The sequence below is a fragment of the Carex rostrata genome, chromosome 25, assembly GCF_964058835.1.
Source record: "Carex rostrata chromosome 25, lpCarRost1.2, whole genome shotgun sequence".
Classification (NCBI taxonomy): Eukaryota; Viridiplantae; Streptophyta; class Magnoliopsida; order Poales; family Cyperaceae; genus Carex; species Carex rostrata.
The window spans coordinates 906,247-926,562 of NC_135942.1; the positions used below are offsets into that span (position 1 = coordinate 906,247).

At 30.3% G+C, this 20,316-nt stretch overlaps 1 protein-coding gene across 2 annotated transcripts; it reads left to right on the plus strand.

The window, feature by feature from the left end:
• The first annotated feature begins 166 nt into the window (after positions 1–166).
• RPL9 (ribosomal protein L9) lies at positions 167–2,346 on the plus strand. Of its 2 annotated transcripts, XM_078291888.1 has the most exons (7): positions 167–449; positions 538–665; positions 796–841; positions 1,058–1,155; positions 1,568–1,615; positions 1,738–1,898; positions 2,177–2,346. In XM_078291888.1, exons 1-6 carry the CDS (start codon positions 282–284, stop codon positions 1,856–1,858), a joined length of 609 nt encoding a protein of 202 aa, XP_078148014.1. In that variant the 5' UTR covers positions 167–281; the 3' UTR covers positions 1,859–1,898; positions 2,177–2,346. The 2 variants fall into 2 exon arrangements, with proteins under 2 accessions (XP_078148014.1, XP_078148013.1); XM_078291887.1 differs by lacking the exon at positions 2,177–2,346 and having other exon boundaries at positions 1,738–1,986.
• The last annotated feature ends 17,970 nt before the right edge of the window (positions 2,347–20,316 follow it).

The following is a 20,316-nucleotide window of genomic DNA, read 5'->3' on the forward strand; positions in this document are numbered from 1 at the left end:
TTCATAAGCTCGTAGCACGGATGCATATTACCATAACCAAGATCACAAAAGCATTCTTCAGTTGGAAACTAATGTGCAAGAGCCCGAGCTCAATAAACGGGCCAAAATAACCGCAGCCCGTATCACAAATACATGTATTACACCACATGGATCACCGCATACATGAAAAAGAGAGAGGATAAGATAAGAGGCTCAAAATAGAGCAGAATAAGCGTCCTTTCTGTTCAGCTGCCTGAAACAAACACCGAACTCTCCTGCTGAGCAGTGAGCACAGTGAAGTAATGGCGACGATATCATCTCTTGCATTGCGCACCCCCTGCACATGGCTGGGCCAGTTCATTGGAAGCGGGGATGGACTCGGTGGGATGAACCCGAATCCGAACCCGATTAAACTTCGTTCCCGGCCCTTGAGGATCGAAGCCAATAAGCGCGTCAAGAAAATCCGTCAGGTTCGTCCATTCAATCCCTGCTCTCCCTCTTCTTTCTCACTTTTCTTTGTACTAATTTCTGTTGAGTTTTCCTTGTATAAAAATTCAGGTAATTTTGAAGGAGGATATAGGTGGGGTAGGGAAAATTGGAGAGCAAGTGAAGGTGAAGGCTGGTTTTTTCCGCAATTATCTTCTCCCGTATGGCAAAGCTGATCTCGTTTCACCTCGCTTGCTCAAGTACTGTTCCTCCCCTACTTCTGATATCCTTCATTTTTGTATTTTTTTTTTTTCATTTTTAAATGAAATTTTGCCATATCCACATTTTGACCATTTGAGTGATGTATATTAACCTTCTTATATTGGCCAGGGAAATGGAAAGGGAGAAGGGGAGAATAGAAGCTGAGCAAAGGCGGGTGAGTATTTTTTTTTTCATTATAGCTTAATTAAAATTGTAATTTCTTTTCATCTGTCTGAACAATATATACTTTTACAAATGTCGTAAATGCCAAAATTGTAAGAATAATGAGGTGGCGCTAAGGTTGACCATTCTATACACATCAAAGACTACCATTTAGTAGTAAATATTCGTAAAACCAGTCAAATATATTTTCATGTAATGATCTGAGCAGGTTAAAGAAGCAGCAGAACAAGTGGCACTACTACTACAGACTGTGGGCCCGTTAAAGGTCAGGCGAAAATCCACACCACAGAAACAAATTGTTGGAAGGTTAGATCTTGAAAATATATTCTAATTCAATATTACTCAGCTCAAAGTATTTACTCTGCAATTTTCTGTGCAAATTTTAAAGCTGTATTGCCCACTTCTTATATCGGTATCTCTACTCTATTTTGAACCTGTTTGCTTCATAAATCGAATAGTGTTTTGAGGATCAGCAAAATAGTATTAGTATCAAAAGCCCCAATGCAGAGAACGACTCTCTCTCTAATATTCTAACCAGAATCTTTTAACTTGGTTTTATAATTATATTCCGAGCCTTTTATTCTTTATTTAGTTTTGAGTTAAATAAAGTACATTGAAGTTGAGATCACTGGGCTCCAAAATCATTGTTCTCATCTCTTAAATATCAACTTCAATCTCGAGTAATTTTTGTAATCTACTTTTTAAAATTTTTCTTCAGTGTAACATCTGGAGATGTAGCTGACATCATAAAGGCTCAACTCAACAGGTACACTTTGAAGGACTGTAAAAAGATTTATACAAATTAGAAATTATACTCCTTGTATAGGAGTTGTTTATTTTTGTGGTTTTATTATTGACATAAATATTTTCAACCCTTTTCATTAATAGGGATATAGGGCAAAACAATATTATAGTTCCTGAAATCACAGAACTCGGAGATTACATCGCTGAGATTAAACTTCATGAAGATGTCTCAGCTCGAGTTCGATTGCTCGTTTTGCCAAATTAACTCTTTGATCGCATAAACGGCTCGACTTGTTGCTGATAAGGCAAGTATTCTCTTTCGATCCATCCTTTGTCGAACAAATCCTTTCAAAGTTCAAAAGGAGAAACCAGGATATGGGACCAAACTTTAAAACTTAAAAAAAAATTGATTGATTAACTTTTGAAGGGGAAATTGTATTTATTTTTAAACAGTGAAAGCATTTAAGATTTGTTCCCAAAAATTGTTTAGTATCTTTGTCAAACAATTGTTTTCAAATTATATGTGTTCACGTCTTGGAAGTTGAGATGGAATGCTGAATTTTTTTTTAATTTAATGTTGCAGAGATTGGATGGATTAAGGCATGCAAACGTAGTTAGCTAAAATTTTATCTATTACTTTGATTTTGTTTGGAGTTATTTTCTCCCTGTGCATGTAAAGCCACTTTTATTATTTTTCCCTTCTGCTCCATTTGTAGCTTCTCACCTTTTACTCCGTGAATTTGAGCTTTGAAATGTTGTGTGCTCTGAATGTTTTGACTTTTGAGGTCTTTGTGAAACTAAAGACCCAAAAAGTATACTGCTAAATATGGATGCGAGCCACATTTTGATATTGTTAAACAACATCGTAACACATTTTGATTATGCACTAATCCTCATTTATTACGAGTACCAGCCTTTGTTTACTGACAAAAAGCAACAGATTGGGAGTTCAAAATTCAAATAAAAAATTCTTGTTTATTACGGACACATTGTTCTTATGCTTTGCAGAGATTATATTTGACCGGAAACCGTTAAAATGTGTGATTTATTGATAGCTCAGAATGGATTTCTCAATTGCTTTGGTAGACTAAAAGAAAAATTAAATCTTAATTGTTGACTTGATACCATTTGATAGCATGCGTGATCAACAGAGATCGATTTTGGAGGAGCATTGAAAAACTTGCATTTCTGAGTCTGACCACAGTATAAAGTAGCACATCCTATTTCTAAAGCAAATAATAAATTAAGAAAAACATATATAATATCAAGCGAAGTCTAGAGCTGCTAATTGACGCCCGTGAACAAACGGGCTGAATAATTAACAAATTAATATGTTCACGGGCCTAACAATTAACAAAATAATATTGAACGGATTATAATCCGAACAAGGCCCGAAATTCAGTTAAGGATAGCCCCGCCTCTAGGTTACGCTTTTCCCTCCCTTTTGAGCTCCTCTTCAGTTCCCCCTATATTTTAAACATGTAAATTTCATCAGAATTATTTTTATTATGTTTAATTAAATTTATAATTTATCTTTCTATTAATAAAGTATTTATTTAACTAAAAGAAGAAATACGTCTCGCTCGTGCCATCCGTATTTAAACATATCGTCTCAATCGCAGCGATCTGGTGGTACTTGGAATCGGATGCCATCCGTATTTAAAGTTTAAACATATCGTCGTGTCAAGATCTGTTTTTATTATTTAAACATATCAGATGTGTTATTAAGATCGTACTGTGTTTACACATACTGATTTTATTTAATTTTGAACAAAACATTCGTTTACAAAATAACACATCTAACACCGGGTGCCGTGTTTCGCCATGTTCTGACCCGCGCATAACGTGTCGTGTTCACGTGTTACGTATTTTTTACAATTTCACTAATACCGAGTGTCCTTTCTGTACACGTGTTGAGATGCCAACAAGCCACGGCATATACCCTTATGAGTTATGAGCGTGAATCTTTTTTAGAAATCGTAAATTCAAAAAAAAAAAAATATATCAATCAACTGACTTTATTGTTTTAATTTTTACAAAAATTATAAGAACTAAACTACTATTTCAGTCTTAACTTCTTTTTTTACAAAAATTACAAAAAAAATTATAATCAACTGACTTTATTGTTTTATTGTAAGGATTTGTAAGTCTTAGTGAATTAAATTTTAATATTTGTTGGATCAATTTCAGATGATGAATTCAAAATTTTCAAATTAATATGATTTTCGGGTCATTTAGTGTATACAAATTTATTTCAATTGTATCTATTCTTTATTTTTTAACGGTTTGATTTTATTTAAATAAATTGAAAATTTATAGGTTTGACATGTACACACGTCAGCCATTAAATCTATCAATTTGAAGACAATTTGGTAGATTTAAAATTAAACTCACATACTAATTTGATGAGTTGAAATTCATGGTAAGTTTACTCTTAATGTTGCATATAAGATGGAATGTTCAAATTGTTAATTTATTGTTGCAGAGATTGGATGGAATAACATATAATTTTTTTCATTACACCTCGAGAAAATGATCTTAACAATAAAGTAAATATAATAAAGTAAAAAAATTACGTAAATAAAAAAAAAAGACAAGGAAAGATATGAATATGAAATAGTTGCCTTTTTATTCCAATTTCATATTCCACGCATGCAAACTTAGCTAAAACTTTAAGTGTAAAAAAAAATGCAATTAAAATACACTGCCTTCTCAAACTTGCAAGCTCAAATTTGAAGACTCGACATTTCCCCTTAATAATATAAATAAAGGCAAAACATTTTACATGGTAAGATGCTGCTTCTTGGCCTCAGCTGCATCTGTTGCTTCGACCTGTGCCTTAGCCGTTTGCATGTCGGCCTCGGTCGCTTCCTTCTCATTTTTAGCTTGCACCTTCTTTACCTATACATGTATATATCCATGTGAGGAAAATAACCTCAATAATCAGCACAATTTCTTAATTTCTCCCAAATAGCTAGGGAAAGAGAAAAAAATATGGCGTGACACTTATTGCATATCCCCAGTTGCAAAATACATCAAAACCTTCAAAGTTCCAATTTCAATTGCCATACAAACTTTCCAGTCTTAGATCATGAAAATCTTTAAAAATAGTAACTTCCAATTCAAAAGCTCCATATGGGATTGATTAATTGAAAAAGATAAAAGGAAAATTGTAAGGGGTTGAGAGAGAGAGAGAGAGTACTTGGCCTGTGATGGATGCTTTGATATATTCCCATCCTTCTTGAACTGAAGCCCCAAAAGCAATCGATTGATTTCTTACCTTAGACATAAACCCCTCGTTTCCATTTCCTTCTTCCATGTATTTTTGTATTTCCCCACTTGAAGCTCTTTCCTTTCTTGTACAAGTAAAATCTCTTTTGAATTCCTAATAGATTACTAGAGGGTTCCTTGTTCTATACCAAGAACAAGACGTCTCTTTCAAGACGCAAAATGCATTGCTGAGTGTCCTTTCTGGACACGTGTTGGACTGTCAACAAGCCACGGCATATTTACAAAACAAATTGTATGGGCCTTTAGGAAGTTAGATAAAGCGAAACAATATTTGGGCCTTTGTAGGCCCACTTATTGGGCTAGATTGTTGTATATCTTTGTTATCTTCAAATGCCCAAACAAATGCACTCAATAGAACAACATTTTTTTGGAGTACATTTACTGTCAAGGATTAGTAAGTTTTACTGAAATAAATTTTAATATTTATTGAATCAATTTCAGATGGTGGGTTCAAATTGTTCAGATTAACATAATTTCAAGGTTCATATAGTGTTTAAAAGTTTATTTTTTTTATTTTTTAACCTTTTAATTTTAATTAAATAAATTAAAATTTATAAATTTGACATGTAAACATGTCACCCATTACATTAAATGTATCAATTTGGATACATCATTCGATGAAAATTTGATAGAATATAAATTAAACTCGCATAATAATTTGATGAGTTGAAATTCATTGTAAGTTTACTCTTGTTCGAGAATGGAGCTATAACACAGTTATTAAGAAAAAGTCCTAAGACTGTTAGATACCTAAAGGTCGAGAGTTCAGACCTCTCTCACCACTTGAAGCTTCCAAAAAAAAAAAAAACTTACTCTTGTTCTTCTTTCAAAATACTAGCTAACAACCATAAGAGAATGTATGCAAATGCAAGATGAAAAGAAAAAGGAAAATAGATATTACCAAATATTGAAGAATCAATGAAAAGAAAAAAAGGAAAAGAGATATTAACAACCAAACCCACCTCAGTATGAAATGTCCTTTCAGTTAAATTATCAAAACATGTTTCTCTTTAGAAAAGAAAAGGACAATATTCTTTCTATGATCAATTTAAATTATCAAAAAGAGTTGAAATTCCACAGTAAGTTTATTCTTGTTCTCTTTTCAAAATTCCAGATAACAACCATAAGAGACTGCAACTGCATGCAAATCAAGGTGCTTTAAATATTGAGGAACCAGTGAAAAGAAAAAGGAAAAGAGATGAAGAATCAAACCCACCTCAGTATGAAATGCCCTTTTATATAGTTAAATTATCACAACATGTTTCTGTTTAATAAAGAAAAAGATGATATTCTTTCTCTGATCATTTTATATGTACCACTTTCTTTCTTCAATCATATTTTTCTTGTCATCTTTTTTATTTACTTTAGAATAAAGGTGATGTAAAGATGCCAGATTAACTTATTTCACACTTACGGACTTCATTTAGAGAGCACAATATGTAGTACAAACAGAGGCTCATTGCTCAGTTTCAATATCTTACTCCTTCAGACTAATTAATTTACTCTATGCTCGATTTATAAAATGTAAAATAGAAAAATAAGATGGAGTAAGTAATTTAATTATTTTTAAATTATTTACACAATCAAACATGACATATTAGTTCAACTCATAGACGGTGGATTAAGATTAGACGGTTGAAGATAAAGACTTGTTCTATATATTTAGTAGCTTAATTAGAGTTGAGACCTTCAAAGCAGTTCACCTAACAAGGGGTGACATGCATAAATAATTAAAAAAAAAAAAAACAATGAACTTAGATGGTCAGATATATAGAGCTACCAAAGAATCTAAAAGGGCACATGTTTATGCAATTATGTGCTATATATATAAATTATATTGTTGCACTGGCATAGCCACGTAGAATCACCTTTTGTCGTGGTTTTAATTTATGGAAAATAAGATTATACTGATTAAAAAAAATGATTTTCACTCTACTGACGTTATATATAGTTAACTATCTCTGCAATCCATGGGCGGACGCGGATCTAGTCAAGGAATGGGAAGCTGTTCAAATTTTTAAATTATTGATTATATATATTAGAGATTAATTAATATTTTTATTTTGACATATACTGATCTTTTTATTCATCTTAAGTAATTTACATAAAGAAATAAATCAATATTATCATGATTCTGTATTACCTTTTAATTTTAATTTGAACAATAAAAAACCACTAAAATATAATATAACATAAAATTATTTTTTAGAAATGATGTAATTACTCTCCTCATATTCAAATCTTAGTTCCGTTTCTATTGTAATCGTTAACATATATAGAAGTTGCCTATTTAATTTTCTTTGGGCCGGTTAGTTTCATCCGGACAGTATCAAAACTCATATTTAAATTTTGACGACTCAAAAAGGTTTATTTGTTTGTTCATCATCGTTGTATTTCATTATATAAATAGTGGAGTCATTATAACCATAATAAGTAAGACTGATATGGCTGATGACATCTGTAATCAGGGGCGAAAGGTAAGGTAATCTAGGGGTGGCTAAGTCACCCTCAATATTTTCAATTTTTTTATTAAGTAAATAAAAATTGACTTGAAACTTGTATTTTATGTGTCTTCAGCCTCCCCTATGATAATACAAAAAATTTAAAGGACATGAATGTAAGATGACATATCTTTTTATATGTCTAAATTTATAAAAATATATATGAATATGTTATGTTTTTTTATTTTGATAAACATGTTATTTATTTATTGTGTTTTTTTTTTATGAAATTAAATAGTGAATATTTTATGTTATATAGATTTTTATTTTTATTTTAATATTTTTCAAATATGATGTTTATTCGGTTAGCCACCCCTATATTCAAAGTTGAGTTCCGTCCCTGTCTATAATAATACTTTAATGGCTATGAGATCTTCGTAATGTCTTGATGATTGATCGTGAACTATCACAATGCACTTTAGTGGGAATACCAAAAAGTATGCATATAACATATATGAGGGAGACTATTAGGGTGTGTTTGGATGAAGGTTTGAGTTTGTGAGAATAGTGAGCTAACTCAAATTTGAGATCGTGAGCTAATTCAACTTTTAGTTGAGTTAGTATAATAGCATGCTAATTCACAAAAAAACAAACAAACAATAGTTCATTTTTGCTAACTCAAACACATTTAAACGTAAAATAGTAGTTCGGAATAGTAGCTAACCCGGGTTAGCACTATTCTTTGCCTCATCCAAAAACATCCTATGGTAACATGCTGCATGCATGCTGGGAGAAAGATCATGTTTAACAGTTTTGATCAATTGTTTGAACTTTAAAAATAAAAATAAAAATTTAATATGGATCGATTCGTAATATGCATATTAATTGTTTAATTTTTTTTTTATATATGTACATTTAGCTTCTTTTATATAATAAAATAATTTCGAAGGGTTTTCATGTTAAATTCCAGAATAAAAAATGCTGCTTAATTTTCCAAATCTCTCGCTTCAAAATTTAGAAAATAAGAAGGTCCGCTTTTGACTTATCCAAGCCTGGAAGGCATAGAATAGGCAAGGCACTAAGGCTAAGAAAGTAAGAAACTAGGCTGTGATTACAAATAAAGTACTTTAAAATTTCCTCCGTGTTGTGTTTGTTTTTCAACGATAATGATGAAAGTGAATGTCAAATTGGAAGACAACATTCACAAGAGATATGAGAAGAGTTGAAATTTTCATCGTGTTGTGTTTAATAATTTTTTGCATATAAATTGAATTATGTAAAGAGAATTAATATTTCTGTGGAAGTGATGATTTATTTCTTTGTATATAATTTGTGCATAGATAAAATTACGTGTAACAAAAAAATTCTAAAATTCTATTTTTCTCGGAAATCATAAGTCTAAATTTAAATGAAAAAAAAATATAGTAATATTATCTTTTAGTTTTATTTTTGATAGATATGATACTTATAGGTATTAGTTATTTACTGCAATTTTTATAAAAATAAATAGTGAAGTATCTTATTATCTTGTGGTGCATAAATTTTATTTTTTATTAAAATAATTTAAATAATGATGTTTAGTCCCTCTACGTTAAAATCCTAGTTCTAAAAATTAACTTGCAAAAATGTATCTATAAACCAGAAATAATTTGAAGGCTGAATTTAAAATATTTTTAAAAAATATATATAATCATTCTGAAATCTGAATTGTAATTCCATCCTTTCGCACGTGCTGGCTAGATTTCTGGAGGGATAAGCATGCATATTTAAGGGTAACTCAGAGATCTTTTCATTATGGATTTGTTTATTATGATAATTATAACAACAGTTATTATCACATCATTATCAGTATTATTATTATTATTATGTTTGTGGTGCTATCAAATTAAATGGTCGGTTTCAAGAGGCAGTAATTTGGCATCTAACCATCACCAAATTCCCAGTACTATCGTCTATCGCCGACCTCTCATAATAAAAAAAAAAAATCATTAATTAATTAATTGAAATCAAGATTCATGAGAAGCAGTCAGGTCAAAACCGTAGCTTTTGATGTAGTGGTACCACATTGACCCCTTAGAATTAGATAAAGGAAAAATAAATAAATAAATAAATAAATAAAAGAAAGAAAAAAAAAGGTAAAACATGACCGACACTCACCGACTGATTTATGACCTCTTGTATTTTCATATTTTTATTATTCTCTCTTGTACAAGTACAAGTGTACAACCGAATATAATTAAAGTATTGGGCTGTTTAGAATATTTGTAGCCAAATCAAAATCAACTCAGCTGCTATTTATAATTTAGAAGGTTTGTTTTGAAATTTGTGTTTTAGAATTTAAATTCGTACAACCAGTCTTTTGCAATGATTTTACAACAAATAAAATTTACAGGCGATACAATTAATTCCACTCTCATTTTAAGTTTTTAACGATAGCAATTTTAAAAAAGTATAAAATTTAGATCTCTCCGAAGTGCTTCCAGCGGAAAAAAAATAAAATAAAGGGGCGATTAAACTCTTAGCTGCCTGTCTGCCTCCTTCCTCCTCCCTCACTTTATTATTTTCCTTTCAGCTCTCTTTTAGGTTTCACTTCCGACAAGTGATATTCTTTTTTTACTCTTCTCTACCTTTTTGAATGAGAAAAAAAATGACAGAGATCAGGGGTGGAGATAGAATTTTCGTCCGAGGGACAAAAAATATCGAATCGTATTTAAATAGCTTATCAGATTTAAATTCATTAACTAATTGGGTACTCGATAAAAAAAACAATACTTTGACTTATATTTTCCAGTGCTCTGACTTGTAATTTAAAATGTTTTAACTTATAATTCTAATTATCAATCATAATTCAAGAAATTTATTTTGATTTTAACACTAAATTTAACCCGAATTACAAATTAAACATTTAGAGGGGGGCAAAATTTTTTTCAGATGGGGGTAAAGTCGATCGGTATCGATAGATCACCACTAAAACTCGAAATCCAGGGGGGTGGCTGCCCCCCTGGTCTATGCTGGGTTCGCCCCTGACAGAGATGGGAGGGAGCTGTGTTGACCAGAGTCGACCGGAATTGAGAGCACGGTATCGCAGGAGCATGAAGACTATCTCATCTCGATCGGAGTACGATGATGAGTATATTCAGTTGTTGGATCGCGACAGCTATCTGACAAAAGCAGAACTGGTTGTGAAGAGAAACAAAGAATGAGATAATAAAGTGTTTAAAAATGTATACAAGTAGGATTAGATAATTAGAATAGTTTTGATGATTTCATAAGAATAAAAAAATTTAAATCTAAGAAGGAGAGTCATTTTACTCGTTGTAATACATTTTTTATCGATAAAATCGTTACTAAGCATTTAAAATTACTGATTTAAAAAAAAAGATATTTAAATTTTTTATAAGATTCTTTCTTGGAGAATTTCTTTCTATAAGAATAAATTATCATATATAAATTAAATTGAACAGTTCTAAATAATCATTTTAATTATCCAAACTCAAAACGTGGAAGTTATATCATTAATCTTAGCTGCTCGGTGCTCTACTTTAATTTTCATTTGCAATAAAAACGAATATATAGCAATCATTCATGGCAGTCTTCCTCCGAAGTTTTGGTGAACAGAATTATAAATGAGTGTAATCTTTGGCTACAGTTCTGTTTAGAAGTTGTTGTTTTTTTTTATTTTTAATTATGCTGATATGATGTAAATTAGGTAACTGAGAAAAACAGAGTATGCTCTCTGATTTATATGATGAATATTGTAAGGGCGCATTTGTGCATATCGTAATTTGATTGGATGCAATTGTTAGGAAATCGATTAAATTAGTGGTAATTTGGATAACTATCACAGTACATTTATAAAAAATAAAAAAGGTTCTACATTTGATTTCCACGCATAACAACTTGAAAAATGAAGCAACCGAACATTCAAAGGCAACGTGGGTTATTACACACGCTAAATTAAGTAGTATTAATCTATGTAGTGAGCATTTGCGCTCCACATTCGTGTCATGAATTAGTTACCAGCTAACTAAAAAACTATAAAAGATTAAAAAGAAAGGACAAGTTAGAACCTTTGGATGTTTAATTATATTTTTTGATATTAATTCCGGACACTTAACGGACCGGTGATCAGCTGGATACAGTAGAAACTCATATACTTTCCTACAAAACGGATATACAGAAGATGCTTAATCACCTATGTGAATTTAGGGGTGGCAACCAGCTGACTCGTCTGAGTTACGAGCGAGCTGATTTTAGAGGTCTGAGCTGAAATCGTGATTATGTATATTAAAATTAATTAGAAATTGTTTTCAAATAGCCATGAAGACTCGAATTTAACATCTAATAATGTATCTTACGTTTCACTCTCTAATCTAAATTTTCTAGTTCGGTTCTGTTTTTGTAACATCGAATCTTCTAATTGATGTTAACATCTCTGTTTGTTCCAAGCAGGCAGGTGGAATGATTTGACGTGTGAATTGCATTGCGTTGTAGTCTTGTAGAACTCTGCTCTTTCATTATTGTATCTTCTCATTGTCTTTTTTTTAACACTAGACAGAAGCTGTCAAGTTGTATCTTGTCATTGTCATTAACAATTTAATTAATTACTAAACTTATCCTAATGAATGTAGTTAGGATCTAAGGTATGTCAGTATGGCAAGGGTTCTTTTCAAATCATTCAATCCTTCATACATAATTATTATTATTATTATTTTTTTTTTTTGATTGAAAGCCCGTAGGCGGTATTTCTATTAATCAGACCAAACCAATTACATAGTTTTGTACTAATACATGTAACATTTGTACCAGTACATAAAATATTACAATTGAACCCCTTTACAAAAATAGACAAGAAAAATCAGAAAATAAAAGCAGAATCCGGAGTTTCTACGCTCAGATCAATAGGTATATATTGAGCCTTCAGGATTTCTGTGTTTGTACTCAGATTGGTAGATTGTGAGTCTGCATACTTTCTTGTCGTTGGCACAAATTAGTGCTTGATCAAAGCAAGGTAGGGGTATTCAGAAGAGCCTTTGTGCTCAGATAAGGTTTGTACCTGAATTATTAAAAGAAAAACATCGAAAAAGGAGATAGGAAGGAAGAAGAAACAAAAAAGGAGGAAAGGGGTCAACACATCATCATCATCTTCATCATCATTAACCCTAAACGTACCTTATTTATACATAGATATAATAGATATTGCGGTAGAAGTGGAGTGAATTTATAGCCCATCCGAATCCGGAGTCGAGACAAAGCGAAGAGCGGTTTGACGGAGCGACGAGCAGTGACTAGATCCGTTAGACGGAAGCATCTGCTTAGCAAGAGTGCAGCGAGGTGAACCGGACAGCGGAGGAGGGCAGGGCGGAGGAGCCGAGAGGGACGATCGACACTCAAACCCTCGGGTCGCGATTTGAGGTCGAGTGGCGGGAGCAGCGAAGGCAGAGAAAAGAATGAGTAAGAGAGGCAGCAAAGGAGAGGAGGGGCAGTGGGGCGGAGGCGGGGCGAGGAGCGGCGGGGCGGAGGCGGAGGGTGGCGCCACCGACTCTCAAAACGGTAGAAATTCTAACCCTAGCTTTTTCTTTTTCTTTTTCTTTTTTCTTCTCTGTGCGGAGCTCCCTAGGGAGAGCCCACTCGATATAATTATTGTTATCTACCTTGTACTTAACTAATTAAGCTTTGTTTGACAAACGGTGCAATCAGGGGTGTTAACTGGTATGAAACGGGTTGGGTTAAAGCATTTCATATCCTTAGCCGTTATGATAACAAAAAAAACTTTACCCTTACTCATAAGCTAACTAAGATTTTTTTTTTATCTATACTCGTTTTATCGAATATAGTACGGATCGGATAAAGGATAAAAGGATAAAAGGATGTTATTATATGTGTGTATCATATATGATAACGGGTAAGAAATAGTCTTTATATGTATCCTTGTCTGTTATGTCAACAGATTTGTTTTTATCTTTATTTATATCCAATAAGCTAAATGAGATTTTTTTTTCTCTTATCCGTTTTATTGAATACAGTACAGATTGAATAAACAAATAAAAGGATGTCACTGACACCTAAATGCACTCTGATTGAAACGGTTGTCAAATACAATTAGAGGTGTTCAAATAAGGCTAGAATAAATTAATTTCTTATTCTAACAAATGAGACATAGACTAAGGTCCACACAATAGTTACTATTGTATTTTTTTTGGTAATTTTATTATTTTGTTTAAATGGAGAAAATTATTCTTATTGGACGGTCTATAAATTAAGTAGTTTTTTTATATATATCAATAGGCAACGAATAGATTGCATAATAATTTTTGGTACTAATGATTGTCAAGATATGATATATATACTTTAGATTGCACACTTAATTATCTCTACAACTACTTTGTCTCATCTGATTGCTTTATCTCATCAATCATATAGTAATTATTTATCTTAATCTTTGACTACTATGTTAATCAGTTCATCCATTGCTAGCTTCACATGTGGAATAAAAAAATGAGTCCAACTTTGATTTTTTTTTCTTTTTACCATAATTTTATACCAGATGGATAGCAAAAAAAAACTAATTAACATAAGATAAATTATTCTAATTAGATCAAAATCCAACCAAACTTCATGGAATATTAGGAGCCTTGCTTTATTCCAAACAAAGAAAACTAGCTCCATATTTTTAAATGCGCCGCTTAATTTATCCTAAAAAGGTTCTAAGTCCGCACTAGGGGACTAGGTATACTAAAACATTATTTCTATGGTAGCCACTATAAAATCTGAATTTCCCCTTTTTATTTCAAGCGTAAAATTATAATATTTTAATTCTTATTATCTCAAAAGGGGAAAAAAATCACTCTTAAACAAGTGCAATGTATAAGCTAAATCGATTCGTTTAAAAAAATGGAATATTTTTTTTTGAAATAAACTCCGCATGTGTAGTTTTTGCACAGTCTGTCCTAAGTCAGGATAAAGAATGAGGGTTCGTGATAGGCTTGGCGAGCCAGCGATAAAAAAAAAAACCAGCCATTCTCTTATGAAATGAAATCCATATTTTTTTTGAAATAAAAAGTAGAGGTTTAGCCTACCAATTTTTCTTCAAACATCTATTTATATTACAAAGAATTTCTCCACTTTACGGATTTTGAACTTATGACCTTTCACGTGGGAGCTCGCTATGCTTTGCCACTAGATCAAATATTAGTTCTTAGAAATGAAATATATTGATAGGTGACTTGTTTGATGATGGTATAATTAATATTAAGTTTGTTAAAACAAAAAATAAAAGTATATATTCACAATTACCTAGAGATCAGTTACTAAATAATTTTAAATTACACATAATTTATAACAATATATCAAATGTAAACAAAAAAAATATATTTCGACGATATTTGACGTTAATTAGTTACTATAATATTTAAAAAAATATATATTCTTAATACATCTCATTATCTTAATAAAATAAATATTCTTATCTCTTCATTTGGTGCGATCAACTGGCAATAGAACATATGCTCTCTCTATTGTTTAATTATCTTTTTTAACTTTTAGCTAATAGTGCAACCCCCACAATTGGACGAACCTCGGCCACCAAAAAAATATTGAAAAAATGATATAATAATAATAATATAAATCAAAAGGACACAAGTTCCGACAAGCCTCACAAGCACCTATGCTATTAAAAAGAAAAATACAAGGAAGACCAAACTAGCAACACAACAATTACCCTGTTATATAGTTTTAGTGACTCAAATCATTGTGATTGTTTATAAGTAGTTTGATGAATATCAGATCAAATTTGGTTTAATATTCGGTCAGATTTGTTTGATTTGCATCAAGATTCACGAGGTCAGTTTTTAAGATTTTTTTTTTTTGGATAAATGTTGGAGGTTTAGTGGCAAATAAACAAGATTCATGCAGCTATTTACACAAGGAAAGATATTACTTTTGTAATTAGATCAAAGGCTGGTTCTTCAGTTTAATTTTAAGATTTAGGCATATCAACTATACACGAACTTCAATGTGTGGATAACTTTGACTGAGTACCGAATCAAATTTAGTCTGATGCTCCTCAAACTGTTTTGGTTGGATTTAAAACCTTAGATACTGTAGTTTTCAGTATTTACTTTTTATCCGTTTTCTTCTTTTGTTTGTCTTATAAAAGCAAACCTTATATTATTTACAATTAATTTTCTGGGTATAAAATAGTAAAGTGGTGCAAAGCTTCGAGAAGCTTTCTTTTTTAGCAAAACTTGGAGAAGTTTTCAATGATCAGCTTGTGCCAGTTCGATCGCAATTGGCTACTCGGAGTTTTTTTTTTATTTTTTTGCAAATTTTTTGGATACAGAATATCTCGAATAAAAATATTGACAAAATTAATTTGACTTTATACATCGTACTAATTCTATATTTTTATTTTGTTTTTATTAGTCATGCACTGCATTCAGTCAAATTAGATCTGTCAATATTTTTATCCTAGCATCTAAAATCCTATATGCATTTTTTTTTTGTGACAATAGTGGCTGAAATCCATCTGTTTTATTATGAAACCAGAATCAAGATTTTACAATATATTGTTTGGTACAATTAATGACTACAATATTTGTACCAATCAACAAAAGAGGAGAAGTTCGAAATTACATTTTTTTTCTTCAGGCATCAGACTAAGCCTGAAACTAGCTAACTCAAAAGACAACCAAAGCAGCTATAAAGTTTGCCAGGAGATAAGAGATGATAGCATATTACAAAACACAGTTTTTAAGTAGCAAATCAGAAATTTCTAGTGGTATCCAACCAAAATCCTATACCTAAAATCCAATATATATATATATATATATATATATATATATATATATATATATATATATATATATATATATATATACCCCTTCTTGAATTGAAAGGCTACCTAAATCAGTCTAGACACAAGTATTGTTATAAAAATCAATTAATGATTAAGAGATCATTGCAATTATTTATAGCTTTCCAACTGGACAACACTATGATTCTATGAACTAGATTCAAGGGGTGTTCTCTCAAGACTCTCAAGCGCTCCAATTGAAGATCACTGGCATTGAAGATTATAACACATTAATTAGTACTCGAATTATAGGTCTAGCATGAATCGTGTTTAAATTCTTCAAAAATATTTTGTAAAAATAATATCAAAATAACACTATTAGATATAATTTATATCACTTTTTCTATACTCATGTAAAAGATTACAACATTTTAATTTTTTTTTAAATTGGTATCAAGAGTTTTCAAAAATATACATATGCGGATAAATTTCAGATCTTAATTTTATTTTAGCATATAAATTAAAATTTTAATATTAAATAATTAAAAGTGGAGACATGGTGGGTGTAAAAAATAAAAAACATTTAAAATCTCGTAAAAAATATATTCATACCAAATAGTCAGTCAATACCAAATGCATATTATTTTTTTGCTGTTTATCTGTCATGTACAACTTGCAGAATAAAAAAAAAATGAAGTACAAATACCTAGTATTCTCTGGTATTAATTAGCGAGTATGAGAAGACTTTAAAAAATATATATTGGTTCAAAGTTCAAACCTTAGATATTAAGTATGAACCAAAGATATATATGTATTTTTTATGTAATTAAAAAAGATAATATCTTGCCTGGATTTCCTTCATTCATAAATGCTCGTCACATCCATTATATATATATTTCCCATGTGAGACACATGATTAAGAAAAAGGCGAATTAGAGAAACTATATACTTAAAATTAAATAATAAACAAGAAAAGTATTTCATTAGAAAAGGAGAATAGACAGAATAAGACTTTTTAATCAATAATACTCCAATGATAATAATTTGACCTGTCATTAGAAAAGGAGAGTATTTCGTACCATGTGTATGATTGGATAAGAAACCTAAATTAATCAAAATTGCATGCATGAAAATGTTTGAAAAGTACAAATTACAAACTACACCTATCACCGTCTCAACTCTCAAGTCACTACCTAGCCATTTCATGAACAGTGTTCTTCAATCCTGCCAGGTAGGAATTAATTGAGATTGACAGAGATGGATGAATAAGTATTATTTTATTTTATTTTGTGAGAGATTAATGAATAAATATATTTAACTTTATTTTGTGAGGAGAGCTAATACTAATAATTTTTACAAAAAAAAAAAATCAATTTATGAGGGAGCTTGGCACCCTTTTTTCCATACCTCTCTCTCAATTAATTATTCGATGATTGTAGACAAATTACAACTGTTTTATTGAGATCAGATGCTCATAATTATCTTGACAAATAACAACTCAAGTTATTAGAATTCCGAAAGGTGAAATTAATGGTTCATATATAGTTAGTTTTTACATTTTACAAGAATATCCACGGTTTATATTTTACTTTGAGTGAAACATAGTTCATGATACATATCGATTTTTTTTGTTTTCAAAGTCTAAACAGACGATCTAAACAGTCCAACATGATCTCCATATAAAACTGTATTCTGTATATGAAGACTAAAGTTTACTTTTCGTAAAATTTTACTATTTTTTTTAGATAAATAGAAAATCAGTACTTTCGAATGTTCTATAAAATTTAGATCAAGTAACTTTTAATCAATAATAAAATAGTAAAAAAATATATATAAAACAATGTAAAAATATGATCTCCAGATATATATTCATATGAAGATCATATTAAACAATTCATATTAACTATTTTAACTTTAGAAACAGATACATCAATCCATAGTATAGATTCATCCGCACTATGCACCGTAGTCTCATTCTTTTACTTTAATTTTTTTTTAATAGTTGATAGTAATTACCGTGGATAAATATATTGTTAAAAAAGTTTATTTACAAAATTCTTTTACTTGTAAAAATTAGCTTTTTCATATATTCAACTTTCTTGTTAAGATTAATACGTAATAGATAAATGACGACAATAGCGAATGAAAATGATAGTATATATAAGTATAAGCCAAACTAAGTGAACAAATACATTAATAAATTGGAGCATGCACAATTATAAAAGTACCATAAAATATGACAATAAGTCATCTGCTTTTTCACCTTACGCGTATGGCTGTGACACTTTTGGGAAAATCTCACTAACATGGACTCTTTTTATATATGTTATCATCATTTATAATTCATAAATGCTCCTCACATTGATTCTATTTCCCATGTGACACACATAACTAAGAAAAAGAGAACATATTTAACATGGAAAAATTGTAAAAAAATAATAATACAATTATTTCATTGCGAGGAGAGACCAATTAAAAATGGTCAGATTATAATTTTTAATATTTTTTTTAATTCTTGACAGAACTGTCAAGTCTAATTTTTATTAATTAAATATAAATTACATTCATAGTTTTACATGCATAACATCATTCACATTTAATGTTTCAATTACTATAAATAGGTTTGTCGTTAGAAAGAGATAATATTTTGTAACCTGTGTGTAATTGAATGACAAAACTGAATTAAATTTAATTCACTAAGGTGGTTAGTGAATTTAACCTTTAAAAATTTATTTAACTAGTTTCAAACGATTAATCTATATGGTTAAATAGATCTATTTAATTAGTAATACTTTTACATTTCAAATCTATAATTTTTTACATTCATTCATTACCAAATAAAGTGGCCAAAAAACGAAGATACACAAGTTCTTTTAAGATATGATAAATTTATGCACATGACAAAAGACATAAGTTCTTTTTTCTTAGTAAAGGTTTGCGATCAAACCATCTAACTATTTAATACTTTCGTTATTATAATAAATGATTTTCTTTATCCAGTTACGAATTCATGACCTCTCATATAGAGACTATATACCTTTGTCACTAGATCAAATGCTGGTTCTTATAAAAGACATAACTTAGAGTGTATGCGTCATTTTTATTAATTTTACAACCATAAATGAAACTAAAATTGGTTAAAAAAAATAAAGAGACGCGCACAAAAACATTGTAAACACACTAAAGAGGAACTTTAGGCAAAATATTTGTCGTATTTGTTTTGTTTTAGCATGGATAAATTTATGCACATATAAAATACACAAATTAGAATTTATTTGTCAGTTTTGGTAGTTTTGTGATTGCAAGTGAGATCTAAATTGATTAGAAATACTGACAAACACGTCTAAAATTTTAGTAATAAAGAGTTAAAAACACATACAAACATATTATTGTCTCTATGTACACATAAAGAATTAATTATTATTTTTCAATTATAGTTCTACATAAAACAACAAGTAAAAAAATCAACGTCCACAATAAAAAAAATATCATAAACATACTTACACACAAGGCTCGTAAATACAGTTTAGAATAATTACATGCATAATATTTGCCTTAATTATTTATTTTAGCAAGGATACATTTGTGCAGATATAAAGACAAAACTTAAAAGAGTTTATATGTTAGCCGAAATTTTTATTTATACCATATTAAAAAGAAATAAACAAAAAATCCATGGTTTGTGGAGATTTCCAAAAACACCTGGGCTGCAGAATGATTTGGCAGCTCCATTCTTAGAGGGTCGTAGATTGATTTAGAAACCCCTCAAAAACTAAAAAAAATGCATTGTGCTATATATTAAATATATTTAGATTTTTTAGGGGCCTTCAAACTAATCTGCAACCCTCAAAAAATGTAGCCGCCAAACTATTCTGCGGCCTGGGTGTTTTTTGAAAATCCTCATAATTTGGGGTATTTTTATTTAATATGGTATAAATAAAAATTTCGGATATGTTAGTTCTGGGGATTTTTACGATCATAAGTGGGGCCTTAATTGATAAAAACCATCAACACACACAGTAATTTGTTGTAGCTATCCGATTAGCACGAACAAATTTTATGCACGTACGTGTAATAGATTAATGCTAGTGTTTATCTATATATCTGTTTGGCAATTTTATCATCATAAAAGAGTCCTTAATTGGTTAAAAATATTAACTGACATACAATTCGATCGACGTGAATGTATTACAATAA